The 13,639-nt window shown below is 42.1% G+C and overlaps 1 protein-coding gene across 1 annotated transcript; it reads right to left on the bottom strand.

Moving 5' to 3' along the window:
* Positions 1-1,251: 1,251 nt before the first annotated feature.
* Positions 1,252-9,571, bottom strand: TIPRL (TOR signaling pathway regulator). The gene is made up of 7 exons (XM_083500819.1): positions 9,296-9,571; positions 8,127-8,306; positions 7,483-7,582; positions 7,231-7,362; positions 6,275-6,370; positions 4,575-4,637; positions 1,252-4,140 (listed from the first exon to the last, which is right to left on the bottom strand). The coding sequence occupies exons 1-7, from the start codon at positions 9,394-9,396 to the stop codon at positions 4,006-4,008; spliced, it is 807 nt and encodes a 268-aa protein (XP_083356945.1). The 5' UTR covers positions 9,397-9,571; the 3' UTR covers positions 1,252-4,005.
* Between the last annotated feature and the right edge of the window lie 4,068 nt (positions 9,572-13,639).

The following is a 13,639-nucleotide window of genomic DNA, read 5'->3' as shown; positions in this document are numbered from 1 at the left end:
CACAACACGAAATACATGAAACAAAAACCAGTGACCTCCCTTTCCACAAACACATTTAAAAGGCCTTAGAATGTTAATCAGCCAAAGATATGTCGAAATGCTTTTGACTGGGCATAAAGATATGTAATGAAGGCACCTTCCTGAGGATAGCATCCCATAAAACGAGAGCCACAGCAGAAAAGGACAGTTCTTGTGTTGCCACCCTCCAGACCTCGTGGTTTGAAGATGTTGTGTCTTCCTAAATAACTGGCAGGGCACATTGATTAGATTCCTGTTTTGCATACTGACTGGGAAATAGCAGCTTAATCAGGGCTGACTAAGCAGGCTAAGGGGGAGATGGAACCCAGATTCACAACTCATGGTGATCAGGTGCAATCCTAGCATTGCTTAAAAAATAAAAAATAAATCTATGGCTTAGAATATCTTTTTCAGAGTATTTTCCCCAGACAGATTTTTGTTCCTTAAAATCAAAACCCAATTACTGTACTAAAAAGTGTCAGTAGTTTGGGCCAGTGTGTAAATGTGGTTGTAGCATATACACGCTACCCATCATTAAAATGTTTTAACGGTTGCCCCACTGAAAGCTTTCTTAACATACATAAATAGCGATTCTCATGATTTTTGTCTGGACCATAGCATTGGACTGAAGGGTGAAATGGCAACGCCACACTGGCCGCAAACCTAATTGTGCAGTTATTCATTTTAAAATGTTCATGTTAGATGCCAATATGCATTTCCTAATGCTAAACAAGATGTGACTAAATGTAAAGATCCACAGCTGCTCATCTGCTCCTTTCACTGAAGGATGACAGTGCCATCTTCTGTCTTCTAGATGTACAGCACTAGGGTATAGTATGCAAAATAACACATGGGGGGAGAAAACAGGGTGTTTAAGTGGTATCCCAGTTTTAACTCAGGCATATAAACGGTCAATACATTCCCTTCCACATATGATCTTGTAATAGCGTCCACACTGGCCATCGAGGTAGTTAACAGAATACAATCCCACTTGTAGAATTTATGGACGCTATAAGGGAGGTGGAAGTGAGCCTGTGACCCTAAAGATGTTGCTACCAGGACTCCCACCAGCCCTGATCCTTGGCCACACTGGCTAGAGCTGATGGGAACTGGAGTCCAATTGAACAGCTGAACCAGTTTCCCCTTCCTACAACAGAGCTTTAGATCAATCTAATGTTATTACCAGGCTACTTAAGGAAAAGATTTCTTTCTCACAGTAAAGACAACTGGAAGTTGAGAGATTAAAATGTGGCGTACATTTTTATTTAGCAACAGGTGATTATAGTACAAACCATCACTTATTTGGTTGACTAAAGGACAATATGAGAGGCCTTTGTGTGTGAAAATCTTAAAACTGCTTCTGCACAAATCCCACTGAAATGAAAGGGCAATTTCCCTCCATTTCAATAGGACTTGTGCTAAAGATACTGAGGGTATCTTTAGCACAAGAGACTTGCTTGTCCTTCCTTTGTCCTTCAACTTTCTGTATCTTTTTTCACCCAGGTTCCTTCCCCAGGTCAAGCAATCATAATCTTTGTTCTGTTTATTATATGACTGGTAATAATAAAATAAGAGAAAGGTAGCCACAACAAAATTAACAAGTTAGTATGAGCAACTGAGAGATTCCTAAGAATTACAGAATGAGCTGACCATCTGCATAAATTGTGGTGTCGACACATGCATGTTATTTACAGGTTATACATACTCAATTCTTTAGAAGAATCGCTTTGCAGTGCAAACTGCATCACTGAGTGATTTGCATGAAGTCAAGGTCTTCCATATGCAGGTATGTTCAGTGGTGACCTTTTTACCATTGATCCTTTGGTATCCACCTTTAAAACTCAGCATTCCAATCCTATGTGTGTTTACTCAGAAATAAGTCCTACAGTGTTCAAGGGAACTCCTATTAAACATGCATAGCATTTGACTGCTTTAAAACTCCAAAGCAGATAGGTTTTAGAAGTGGGGGAAAGTGTAATAGAAATAGAAATAGAAATTCTTGCTCACCACTGAAAAATGAATTGGTGGCACAGAAAAACAAGCAAGCCTGAAACAGTTGCCCAGACTCTTCACCATCATGTGAAACCGATAAAATACTGTCATGGCAGCAGAAATGCATATGCTATTAGCAGGATATCTCTAAACTTCCACTGCCATTGGAGGGGTGGAAATCCCAACTTAAGTTTTCCTTTGGGGGGTGGGAAAACACACAACACACTTCCCCCATCTCCTGCAAGCAGTACAATTAATCTCTTTTCTTATTAGAAAAAAACAACAGGACCAGAACAAAACACATGAAACACAGGTTTTCATCCAAAATACATAGCTCATTAGAAAGGCAGGAAAAGGGCTTGGAAGCAGAGCAGAGTACTCTCAGAACACAAGTATGAATATCTTTGTAATTGTTTTAAGTTAAAATATCAATAACTTAAAATTACAAGTTAAACATATTTGAAGTAGACTACTACGAAGTAAATTACTGACACCATATAAAGGAATCTTATGAATTTACATATTCTGGCAATGTAATCAATATTAACTCCCAGGATTATAATTTTTTAATGGGAGGTAACATTCACCAAGAATATGGTCCTGTGCAATCCATTTCAACGATTACTCCCTATTAAAAATGCCTAGCTTGTTTAAGAACCAACTCCATCAAAACTGTTAGAAAGCAACCTACCGTGAAACACTACTGGACCAAACTGATTATGCAACTCTTTGACTTGGATCCAAAGATATCTTTCACAAATGGAAAAGGGACTTCTGCATGCACAGTGGAAGCCCTGTCCATTTTTTCCCAATTCCTCTGTTCCACTACATTTTGAGGGACCCTCAGTCCTCGGGAGTAGCTTTTGAAGGAATGTAGGGCGAGGAGCAAAGAAAGCCCCAATTTGCAAACCGAGTTCCACTTTGCCTCCAAACTTTTGCTAAATTGCTCTTCCAAGATCTATGAAATGGTCATTGTGTTGTACTTAATGATGTCTGTGAGAGTGGAACAGACTTTTGCTCACACAACAGGACTTCACATTCCCCTTCTCCTCGTTGTAGCCCCTCTAGCATCCTCAGCTTTCTCCAGAGGGTGAGATTTTGGAGGTATGCTTGGGTAGGAAAGTAAAATCTTGCTTCATGAGCAGTATACAACACTCAGTGCTGCCCTTAGTTTCATTTAGAAGGCATCAGCCTAGTTCGCATACCAAATTAAACCATACTTTACACGTCGTTATTTCACCCATGAAATCACCCACCACTTCTGACTAAGCTACACCAACCATAAGTGGAAGCCAAGGTTTCTTCTTCGTTTACCACTCATGGTTTGGCAAGAATCAAATCACAAGCAAAGGGTCACATGTTCCAGCATGTCCAACCCAGGCTTGTTTCCTCCTCTGTGTGCCACAGACAGAAGCCAGGGAAAGCTCATTTATGCAAAACCAGTTTATTTTAAACTACGGTTTAATGTTGCATGTGAACCAGGCCAAATAGTGTTTCTCATGTATTTCTTATTTAAAGACAGACACCACGCAACTGATTAAAAGAGTAATACCATCCACTGAGATCCAAAAACTCACCAATGTGCTTTGTCCTAGGAATCTTATGAAACAAGGCCCTTGTATAACAAAGACTATGTTAAAACAAAGTTCTTAGTAGCTGTTCGAGCTTATGAATGAGTCTTGATTTTTCCTAAACCCACTAAACTTTCTTGAAATGCTGTAGGCTTCAAAAGAATTACTGGTGATTTGTGGGCTTATTCTTCAATGTCAGGTAACTCCAGTCCAGAACCAGTTTCAGGACACATTTGAAATAGACACAACGAAAACATTAGCAAAAGTTTGAAATTAGCTCTCTGCTCCTGCCCATCCACAGCTACAGAAATTTTAGTCAGACATCCAAATAGATCTGTATAAATCTTCAGTGACAACGACCGAGGCATTACATGGTCTCCAGAACAAGGTCTGTTTCAAGTCCACAAAATTACGGAGATCCCACTTAAGTGCCTTCTGGTGCTGCTTCAGATTCAGGATGCAAATTCTCAGGGAACTCCAGCTTCTCACATATGTTCTCCTTGACAGGTAAATACTGAGCAACCTCATTAGGTTCCGTGAAAAGGGGTGGAGGAACATGCTTAAAACCAAAAGAGAAAGAATTATGCAGAACCCAGCCAAAGAGAAAACATATCTATACAGACTTAAAAGGGGCACTGTTGGAACTTAAATTAGAATTAGTTATTCATACTGTTTATATAACCTTTACACAGGTTAACACTACCAAATTTCTGCTTCAAAGCGAGTCTCTCTCCCATAAATGGGCAGCTTGAGAAAAATGTCCAGGTAGTGAAAAAGTGCATTACCCTGGAGACTAAAGCTCAGTAAAAAACAACTATTAATAAAAAAGGTCTTACTACACGAAATAATTTTTAAATTTAATTTCCCTGGTAATAAAACCTTGTAGATGCTCATGAAAGGTAGCATCTGCCAGTGCCCTATCAAAAAGCAATTTGCATCAAGAAGTTGCCAACACTGACAAGAGAAAGATGCTCATGCTTAAAATGTTAATACCTTTAAGCTTGATATTTTGCTTTCCCTCGAGGTGTATTCCCGTAACATGTAGTGTTTATCAGCCTAGTAAGAAAGAAAACAGCTGAAATGTAACTGCATAAAATAATATAAGATTCTACAGACAGACATGTTGGAAGGACTGGTCATGGAGAAGAGGTTAATTCCCGTCATGGGCACAAATCACTCCTTGTATGAGATAAGCCAACAGGTGCAGTGTCAGCCAAACCAGTTGCTATGGCAACTGCCCAGTGCCAGCTATATAGGTGCTCAAGGTATATCAGTTCATTTGTCAGTCAGTGTGTCTGTACTTGACTCAGAGTCTGTATTGCATCTTGTATTGCTGGAACAACAGAAATATTTTGTATTTGTATAGATCTGTATCTGCAAAGCCTACAAGCTGTATGTATATATCAACGTCCAAAACTGTATTACTGAAGCTTTATCTTCCGTAGCAGTAAACTATTTTGGAGCTTAAGTTGCCTCTGTGTGGTGACTGGAACTGGGGGCACTACCACATCTCACATCAGATTCCCAGATTTACTTTCAATACATGTGAATTTAATACACAGAAATTAAATGTAAGTTGACAATGCAGACGGCTGGATGTGAGAACATGCTTTTCCCATTACCATTTAGACTAAACTAAAATAGAAATCTGTTGCATCAGACCTTAAATTGCTATCGTTTTCAATGAAGGTGAGCTTCTGACATCATCCAATCTACAAATCTGAACAAGGAATGTACCAATTGTGTTTTTCACCAACAATATCCTTGAAGTAACGAATATTACCCAGGTTGTGTGGAATCTTAGCAAGACTAATTTGAAATAATACCTAAGCAATCTTTCCATATCATTTGTGAGTGACAGAATTATTTTGTCTAGTTTAACAGATACTGTTCCATTGCATGAATGAAACTTGACAGTTGAACTTGACATCTAGACTTGACAAATGTTAATTTGTATATTAATTTGCATTTATTGGAATGTATATTTTTGTTTATTCATTTTGAATTTTTGTTTACTGGATTGTCTTTTAAGGTTGTCAACTGCCTTAGGATGGGTATGGAAAGCAGTATGTGTTTAAAAATGAACCTGAATAGTTTAGTTTAAAGGCATTTCTTCTACAAGATTCCATATCAGTACTTATGACTATGAATCCATAGGCACCTGCAGGATTTTTAGGGGGGGGGAGGGAGAACACTGAAGGGGGAGAGAGCAAGCTAGTCCCCCCCCAAAAAAAAAAACGGGACTGTACATTTTGCTTCATATCACAAGATTTACAAATGCTAGGAACTTACTCTTTTTAAAAAAAGAAAGCTAGGAAACCAGAGATTATGTTTACTCCAGGGCAACTGCCCCCCCATGCCCTTGCATAAATCTACTAAGGGTGCACAGTTCTAAGGGGACAAAAATCATGTGCAGAGAAGTCTGTACTTAGTCTTCTTAAGACTCCAGGAACCTACTCAAACTAGATTGACAATTCCTAAGAAATAGTAAGCCATCTTCCTGCACCTATCATGATATCGCTAAATAAATATAAATATAAATAATATAAATAATAATAACAAATATAAATAATACAAATACAAATATAAATAATAATAACAAACATACAAATCACAGCATATGGCATTTCATTTCTAAATATTAACCATTTTATGGTCTTTAGAACAAAATAAGCATATTAGAATTTCCTTACCTCATGATAAATCCTTGTATCATTCATTCTGATAAGCACACCATCAACTCGCAGAAAAAACCTCAAGAGCACAAAGAAGCTTGAAGGCATTACCCTCTGTGAAAAACAGGAAAAATAATTTGCACTTGCACACATCTACAATATTTTGCTCTTAAAAGGTAAAGGTACCCCTGACCGTTAGGTACAGTCGCAGACAACTCTGGGGTTGCGGCACTCATCTCGCTCTAAAGGTCGAGAGAGCCGGCATTTGTCCTAATAAAAACTTCAGTGTGTAGCTCTTTTTCCACCGTTCAACTAAAATACTTTCTTGTGGATATTTATCCTCTAAAAATGTAAATATTATGCAAGAGTAAAGCTTAACTAAAATGTCTGACCTGTACTCAGTTTTAATACAAAGTCTTACAAAAACAACAACAACATGCATACCAATCACAACTTTAGGGTTACAGAATATACATTGTTACAAAGTAATTATTATCAGAAACTCAGATTTAAATCTTCAGACGGCATCTCAGATTGCACAAAAATAATAAAGTGCCAACTACAAGTTAGTATCAAGTTAATATCAGTACAGAACTTCAATTGAATCTGAATAGCCTTTACAATATCTTATCTTGTCCTTTTAATGGAACCTCATAAGCTAGATCCTTCCTGTCTCAAAGTCTTAAGCAAAGCAAAAGTTGGGGTGGAAACTGCATCCAGCCCATCATTACTGGTTATTTTTTTATTATATTGCTTAATATCAAAATAGGCTTTTAAGCAATTTACAAGTACTGTACACAAACCAGCTTCTGTTGGCTGGGCGGGGGGGACCAGCTGACATATTAAAGGAATATCTTTAACACAGAGAAAGAAATGTAAGTTGGGGCACTACACCTTTTCGTTTTTTCCTTCAGTCAAACTCTAAAGACATTTCCTACTGTAAGATATAACATGTACAAAGTGACCAAACTCACTATTTTTACACTCAGGCTTGAAACTCCATGATCATGAAGTTCATCTTCAAACAGAAGGATTTCCTCAAAGAACATAATCTGTTCCCTGGCTTTTAGTTTCTCTGTATCTATATGTTCTGTTGTGGGAGAGACCTGGAAGAGGCAAAATAATTTCAAAGTTATGGGGGTTTTTTTAAGAGTGCTCTTCAGACATTGTTTAACTGCTTAGTACAACAAAGTACGCAGCCATTAAGAGCAGATTTAAGAACGTACCTTTAACTTTAACGTATCACCTAGAAGAGTTCCTTTGTAATCTGTTGTATAGGTCCAGTCATATGGTTTAACAACTTCCTTTGTGTGCTCAGGCTCAGACCTCAAGGGGAAAAATACACAACTATGTAGAATGTCAGTTTCAGAACCAAAGAATCTCTACAGATAGACCCAGTTTTTTATAGAGGCTATGGAAATGTCACCTGTATATTTGCAAATTCCTAGAGATGCTGAAGATTGACATAACATTATCAGCTGTACAATATCAGTTTTGTTTATTCTAGATCAGAAATCATAAAAAAATTGCTCAAGTTTTTTGCTCAAAGTTGTCGGCTAACACATCTGTATTAGCAGGCAGAAATGTCAGAAACCTATTTCATCATAACTAAAGTTGTGAACTCAAGAAGTAATAAGCATATTGTTAGTGGGTGGTTCCCTTACATCACGATCTCAAAAACCGTGACTCGAGGGAAAGAGAAAATGTACAATAATGTGTTATTTGTGTTAAGGGGGAAAGTGACAAGCTTTAAGCATTTATCCAGGTTACATCTCAAGTGGGTGACATAAAAAGTAAAAATCTAAGCTATTGCTCCAAAGAAGCTGAACGTATTAATTTGTCATATTAGATTAATCTTATATCTTATTACCTGCTTTCTTGCCACTCCTCTGCACAGGCAACTTTAACCATACCTTGAGTGTTATTTACACATCTTAAGGCATCAGTTGCATTGAACTCTATTCCAAAGAGAGATTCATGTTGAATTCTTAAGACATTGTCTCCAAACATCATTTCTGGAACACAAGGCATGTGTAGTTCTTCAGCTATTCTGCATGGAAACAAAAAAGCTATGTCACTTTGGAACTATTTCACACTAACTACATAATTTAAAACAGAGGCATAATTTGTTCTGAAGAATATTACAATATGCCACATCTAATTCCAAATATAGTAACACTGAAACAGCTGTGCTTATTTAAGATGAAATTAGCTCTGGAGAGTCTAACCTTCCCCAAACATATACGTTCCTTTCATATTCGTCCCCAGCTAGACCACAAGAGGTTAATTCACTGGAGGTTGCAATTTACCACAATACCTTCACAGCACATGGGCACCACAAATACACTTGTCAGATCAACGTTAGCATTTAACAAGAGGATTTGCCACAAATGTAGCAGCACGCGAAGCGGCCCATAGAAAGCAAGAAAGTAAACTACAAACATATCACTTATAAATAACTGGTGAAGTGTATATGATCTGATTGATCAGAGGACTTCGTCGTCTGGCAGAAACCTTATACGGTGGTTCTGGAGGTCCATTCTTAACCTGAGACTGTTCTTAACCTGAAGCACCACTTTAGCTAATTGGGCCTCCTGCTGCTGCCGTGCCGCCGGAGCCCAATTTCTGTACTTATCCTGAAGCAAAGTTCTTAACCTGAAGCACTATTTCTGGGTTAGCGGAGTGTGTAACCTGAAGCGTATGTAACCCGAGGTACCACTTGTAACTTGATGACTTAAAACAGCATGCCAGTTCAGAAACCTTAAAAGCATCCCCGCCCTCCTTGCAAAGCACTTGCTTTCTGCACACTTGGGCTCAGGTGGGATTTTTAGGAAAATGGAAAAGGCTGTCGGTCGGGGGGGGGGTCACTTTACGTTTCAGCCGCCCAGGGAGATTTCCGGGCTTGTTTTCATTGAAATCCCATCAATAAAAGCCGCCGGCCATCCGAATTGGCCCGCTGCAACCTGAAGGGCTCGGCCGACCCAGAAGCGAAGGCTCTGGTGACAGTGTTCCCTAGCATCCCCGCCCCCCGCCTCGCACCTCTCGGACTCCGACGACTTGATGATGTGGGTCCGAGCGGCCGTCAGCTTCCACGGCCCGAAAGTGAAGTCTCTCCGGCTGCTCTTGAATACGGGCATCATGTTGGCGGCGATGGAAGTAGCATAGAGAGGGCGAAGCGGGAGAGGGAGCGACTTCCGGACACCCTTCCAGGAGGAAAGCCCCGAAAAGGAGCCGTCGGATGAATTAGTAGCGGGGTCTATTGTTGCTTTTCCCCCCTCCCCCAAACAGCCGCCACCGGAAACAGAAAGAACCCTGTTTCCGCTTCCGGGTTCATCACATGTGCTTTGCAAAGAGGCTGCAGTCTTTCGCTAGTAACATTTCCGGTTCTTGGTTGAAGTCGGTGCCGTCTCCCATGTGCGGGGCAAATGCATGTGAATCAGTGGGGAAACTCAAGCAAGGAGGCCCTTTGTCGACGAGGCGCTTGAAATAGTTGCGCCCCCTTTCCCCCAAATCCCATGCAAAGGGCAAAAGAGACTAAACAAGGATGAGAGGCTCGTTTGTTTTCTTCGCAGGGGTTACACCGGGTTGGTGGGTGCGGAGTTTCTGCCCTCTCCAAAGCCTCAGAGAAAGCAGAAATTAAACAGAAAGTGACATGCTTAAAGTGATGACCGTTCATTTTCTACCTGCTGTGTAGTTTTGAAATATCCCGGGAGTGTATGTAACCCATAGGTGCAATGTTTTCGACAGAATCGTTGTGTCTACCCAAAAGATGCACAGGGTTTTGTTTTGTTTTTTTAAAAAAGTGGTAGAGAGGCTCCCATGCCTTTAAAGGCTGTGTTGCAGGCACAACTTCAATTGGTGCAGTCTTCCCCTTATGGAGACATGGGGGTTGCATCTGTTGAATATCTGCTTTTTATGCAGCCCTGTAGCCACAGGAGGACCTGACTCCCTGGAAGAAATTCAAACGCACCTTGTCTGAATTTTTAGTTTTCATTTAACAACAAACCTCTAGCTCTTGCAAGATATAAACGCAGTCAGAATGATACCCAACTGAGCACTAAGAACTAAATTTGCTCTCACTATTCAGTAGTCTGGCCAATAAATGCACTAGGTCCTTATTTTTACGTTGTATAAATCATGTTGTTGGCATCTGTCGGTCTCGGGAGACAGTGGAAGAGTGCACCTTAGCTTGTAAAGTCAAAACAGTTGCAGAGTCACAGTGCCTCCTGTGGCTGTAGAGACTGATACAGGAGAGATATGTTTTGTTGCAAGTGGGGTAGATGAAGGCTTCTGGTTATGCTACTATAGGCGCACCATTGTGTTGCTTCTCTTTGTGCTCCTCCCAGTAGTTACTCTCCCTCTAGTTCAGCCTTTCTCAACCTGTGGGTCCCCAGATGTTGTTGGACTACAACTCCCATCCCATACAACCCCTAGCTAGCAAGGCCAGAGCTCAGGGATGATGGGAGTTGTAGTCCAACAACATCTGGGGACCCACAAGTTGAGAACTGCTGCCACTGCTGTAGATACACAACCTGACTGTCTTTCTCTAGGCACTGTGGTTGTCTGCAGGGGATTCACACGGCATGGTTAATGTTGCCACCCTTCATGTCACATTTGTAGACATCTTTATAACAGAGTTGACCTGCTAACCGGCCTAGTGCCTGAAGCCAGCTCCCTGTGGAGCACATCCTTGGGGATCCTGCCATCTTCCATTCTGCGGATGTGACCAAGCCAGCATAGACGTCACTGAGAGGACAAGCTTATTGGCAAGGCAGCTATGGCATTGGTTCACCTCTCCAAAAGGCTGTGGGAAAATGTGATGCTAACAACCAAGATCAAGGTCAACCAGGCTTGCCTGTTAACCATGCTGCTTTATGGAAGTGAGTTGTGGACGACTTATAAATCAGTGTTTAATGACTTGGTATATGGCAATTTCTTATGTTCCTCTGGGGATGGGGGGAGGCAGCAGCTTCTTCTCTTCCTTCTTCCATTTTCACTTCAGCACACTGGACTTCCCTTCCCCTGAGAACAAGGAGCAGCAACTGTTGTCCAGGCTAAGGGATGGCCAGTTGAAGGTGCCCTGCACTCCACCCTCATATTCCATATCCCTCTGTTCCATAAGAGTTCTGTGTCAAACATTCATCAAAAATATGTTATCTTCTCATTTTCTGGCCAAGCACATACTTTACCTTTGTTCCTTCAACTGCCCAATTAACAGTTTCTATTTACTCTCTAAATCATTTAATCTAAATAGGGCAGTGTTTCCCAACCGGTGTTCCGCAGCACACTAGTGTGCCGCGAGACGTTGACTGGTGTGCCGTGGGAGGGAGGCGGGCGAGTCGGGCGGCGAGAGGCGGGGCGGCGGCGGCGAGCACACGCGGGGCAGCGAGCTCCCTCCCTCCCACATCCCATCGCCGCTCGCTTCGGCCGGCCTACTGGAGGAAGGCGCGAAAACCTCGCGCATGCGCAGGCCTTCCGCCTGCGACAGCCCAGTAGGCCGGCCGAAGCGAGCGGCGATGGGATGTGGGAGGGAGCTCGCTCGCCGCCCCGCGTGTGCTCGCCGCCCGACTCGCCCGCCTCCCTCCCACGGCACACCAGCCTACCTCCGTGGGAGGGAGGCGGACGAGTCGGGCGGCGAGAGGCGGGGCGGCGGCGAGCACATGCGGGGCGGCGAGCGAGCTCCCTCCCACATCCCATTGCCGCTCGCTTCGGCCGGCCTACTGGAGGAAGGCGCGAAAACCTCGCGCATGCGCAGGCCTTCCGCCTGCGACAGCCCAGTAGGCCGGCCGAAGCGAGCGGCGATGGGATGTGGGAGGGAGCTCGCTCGCCGCCCCGCGTGTGCTCGCCGCCCGACTCGCCCGCCTCCCTCCCACGGCACACCAGCCTACCTCCCTGCTTTTTCCAATTAAGGCAACCTCCACTCTCCTGCCCCTCCGCGTTTCTCACCCCAAAGCCTTGTGGGCAGCAGGAACTGGGGCCGTCCTGCCTCTACCCCACGCCGGGTGGCTGCTGACACGTCCCTTGGGAAGGAGAGGCATCTGGCTGGATGAAGGCAGCGACGCCGGGGGAACGAAACAGCACGGCAGGTCTGAGCTGGCGCCTGGAAGGACACAGATTGCTTCATGTCGCTGCATTCCACAGCTCCGAGGCTGGCAGGTGAATGCGTGCACTTTTCTCTCTCGTTTTATTTAATGTGCATTTTAGAAGCATGTGGAAATATCCTGCGTCATCAACCACTTTGGGGAAAGTGTGCGTGTGTGTGTTTGGGGCTAGATTTCATGCATGCCTTTTTTTTAAGTTCTCTTCCTGCTTCATCCACATTCACCCCCCAAAAGGCCATTTTCTGCGTGCTGAATAAATTCTGCAACTTACTATTTCATAATAAAGTAATTATAAAATACTTTCTTTGTGTTTATTTGATTCCTATTAAAGAGAGTTACTTTATATATAGTCAATATAGGCACAGAGTTAATTTTTTTAACATTTTCTAATGGTGGTGTGCCTCGAGATTTTTTTCATGAAACAAGTGTGCCTTTGCCCAAAAAAGGTTGGGAAACACTGAAATAGGGAATGAAGTGGTGCTTTAAATTCTGCCAGTTGGATAGAGCTATGTGGGTAGAGAAGAGCAAGGAAAGACACCGAATAAACAAAACACTTACTTCATCATAATTCTTCATTTATTAACAAAACCAATCAAATGTTACATACACGAAATGCTTGCTTTTAACTTTTCTGTGTCTTCTAACACTTGCCAGCAGCTTAACTGCATTTAGGAAACACCCACCCACAGAGTTTTCTGTTCCAACACCCAGTGATATAGCAAGCTCACCCAGTGAGCAAAAGGATTTTTCTTTTGGCTAGAACGCATGTTTATCTTACTCTTTCACATTTCAGAGATGAAATTAGGCCAGCTCTTGAGTGTTCGCAGTAGCCTTATTCATACAGCCAGGACTGGCTGAGTCCAGATACATATTTATAGATATTACACAGGACTCTTCTCCATTTACTGTACATCATAAGTTTTATTTTTTCAAACAATTTAAGAATGTTTAATCTCACAAATAATATAGTTCTTCTTATTGCAGAATAGCTGAAACTCATTTTTACATGTTGCTGTTACTCAGCTATACAAAAGTAACCCATATGTACTCAGAAGCTGCCAGATCCAGTCGTCTTCCAACAGCTCACAAGCCTAGCTGCTAATCCATGCTATACACAACCCCAAAGAAGTGTGTAGAATTTGTAACTCAACTGTAAGACAACTATAAAATCTTCCTCCAAAGGAATTCAGGGTGATGTACACAGTTCTTACTGCCTTTTCATCCTTAAAACTTTGTGCAACAGGAGACACTCATCTATCTATTACTAGTGGTGGCAAGAATG

This window comes from Podarcis liolepis, assembly GCF_965112155.1.
Source record: "Podarcis liolepis genome assembly, chromosome: 4".
Lineage (NCBI taxonomy): Eukaryota > Metazoa > Chordata > Lepidosauria > Squamata > Lacertidae > Podarcis > Podarcis liolepis.
This window is presented reverse-complemented; position numbering and strand designations above follow the sequence as displayed.